The sequence below is a fragment of the Coregonus clupeaformis genome, chromosome 31 (assembly GCF_020615455.1).
Source record: "Coregonus clupeaformis isolate EN_2021a chromosome 31, ASM2061545v1, whole genome shotgun sequence".
NCBI lineage: Eukaryota > Metazoa > Chordata > Actinopteri > Salmoniformes > Salmonidae > Coregonus > Coregonus clupeaformis.
The window spans coordinates 26,673,777-26,675,102 of NC_059222.1; the positions used below are offsets into that span (position 1 = coordinate 26,673,777).

The 1,326-nt window shown below is 46.0% G+C and overlaps 1 protein-coding gene across 1 annotated transcript; it reads right to left on the reverse strand.

Moving 5' to 3' along the window:
* On the reverse strand, positions 1-1,099 carry LOC121547004 (interferon-induced protein with tetratricopeptide repeats 5-like). The gene has a single exon (XM_045209701.1). The coding sequence runs from the start codon at positions 1,023-1,025 to the stop codon at positions 153-155; it is 873 nt and encodes a 290-aa protein (XP_045065636.1). The 5' UTR covers positions 1,026-1,099; the 3' UTR covers positions 1-152.
* Positions 1,100-1,326: the final 227 nt, after the last annotated feature.

Consider the following 1,326-nt stretch of genomic DNA (forward strand, 5'->3'; position numbering starts at 1 on the left):
GACACATCCAAGGACATTCTAATTATATTTAAATCTAACTTAAGAATTGTACACAGTACTTAGTTACAGTTACACAAAAACATGCAAATGCATACAGCAGTATTTCTATGTAAGCCATGCGTTGTGTTACAGTAAGGTTTATCATGTACATTTCATTCCTTTGCTGAAAGCATCTGTAAGGCCATTTGTGTTTGCGGAGTGTACTCCTCAGCCTTCCTCTCGTCTTTGTCCTCAGTGGCGAGGAACGGCAAAATCTCCAAGGCTTCGCAGACTCTCTTCTTGTTAGCCTGACACCTGTCTGCGATCTGCTTCAGCTTCTTCCCAGCCTCCTTCCTGTCCCAACTCTCAATTTGAATCTGGTAGGCGTTTTTTAACTGTGTCACAGCACCATCCTCGTCTTTCTTCTTATAGAAAAGAAACAGGCCAAAGCCGGTGTAGCAGCGCTGCTTGACTGATTCACTGAGGGACTCGTCTTTCAGCAGGTTGATGAAAATCTTAATCGCCTCCTCCAGCTGGTAGTTGTTCCCGTAGGCGTCAGCCAGGTTCACCCTTGCGTGGATGTTGGAGGGCTTCAGCTCCACAGCTCTGGAGAAGTGACGGATGCAGACCTCCACCTTAGCTTTTATCTGGCCCCCATTGACTCGTGCCCCTTTCCTCTTCTGCTCAAACATCTGGATGAGCTGCTGTTTGTGACACAGGCCGATTTGGTGATGGAGGAAATGGGAGTTTGGAGACAGCTCCAGAGCTTTCCCCAAAATGTGTAGGGACTCATTGATGGAGCCCTCATATCTGAAATACTTGGCAACACAATGCATGACATGAGGCACGTCATGAGACAGTCTGAGGGCCTCTTTGATGAGTTTCATGGACTCTTGTTTATTTTTGTTTTGAAGCTTCAGGGCTAGGAGGACCATAACCTCAGAGTTATCAGGCTCCAAGGATTTCCTTAGCTGGTTGGCACCTGCAGTTATCACTGACCTCACTCTCTTATCCCTGACCATGCCCTCCAACCTGTACAGGACCATGGCATAGCCCACATTAAAGGATGCATTGTCTGGTTCCCCCTCAAGAGCTTTCTGGAAGCTCTCTTTTACCCACTTATAAAATAATCCCCCAAGCCTAATAAGGCTCCAACCCTTCTCACCATGTATCGAAGGTAAGCTGTTTTATTGATGTTTTCCAGTTTATCAAGGTAAGCATTCACATGATCAATGTTCCCTGAGTGATAGTGAACCATGCAAAGTTAGCATAGGTCACCAGTAACTCTGTATCATTCTGTCTGTCCTTCAATGCACTCTCAGCCTTGTGGAGATACTTAAGAGCACT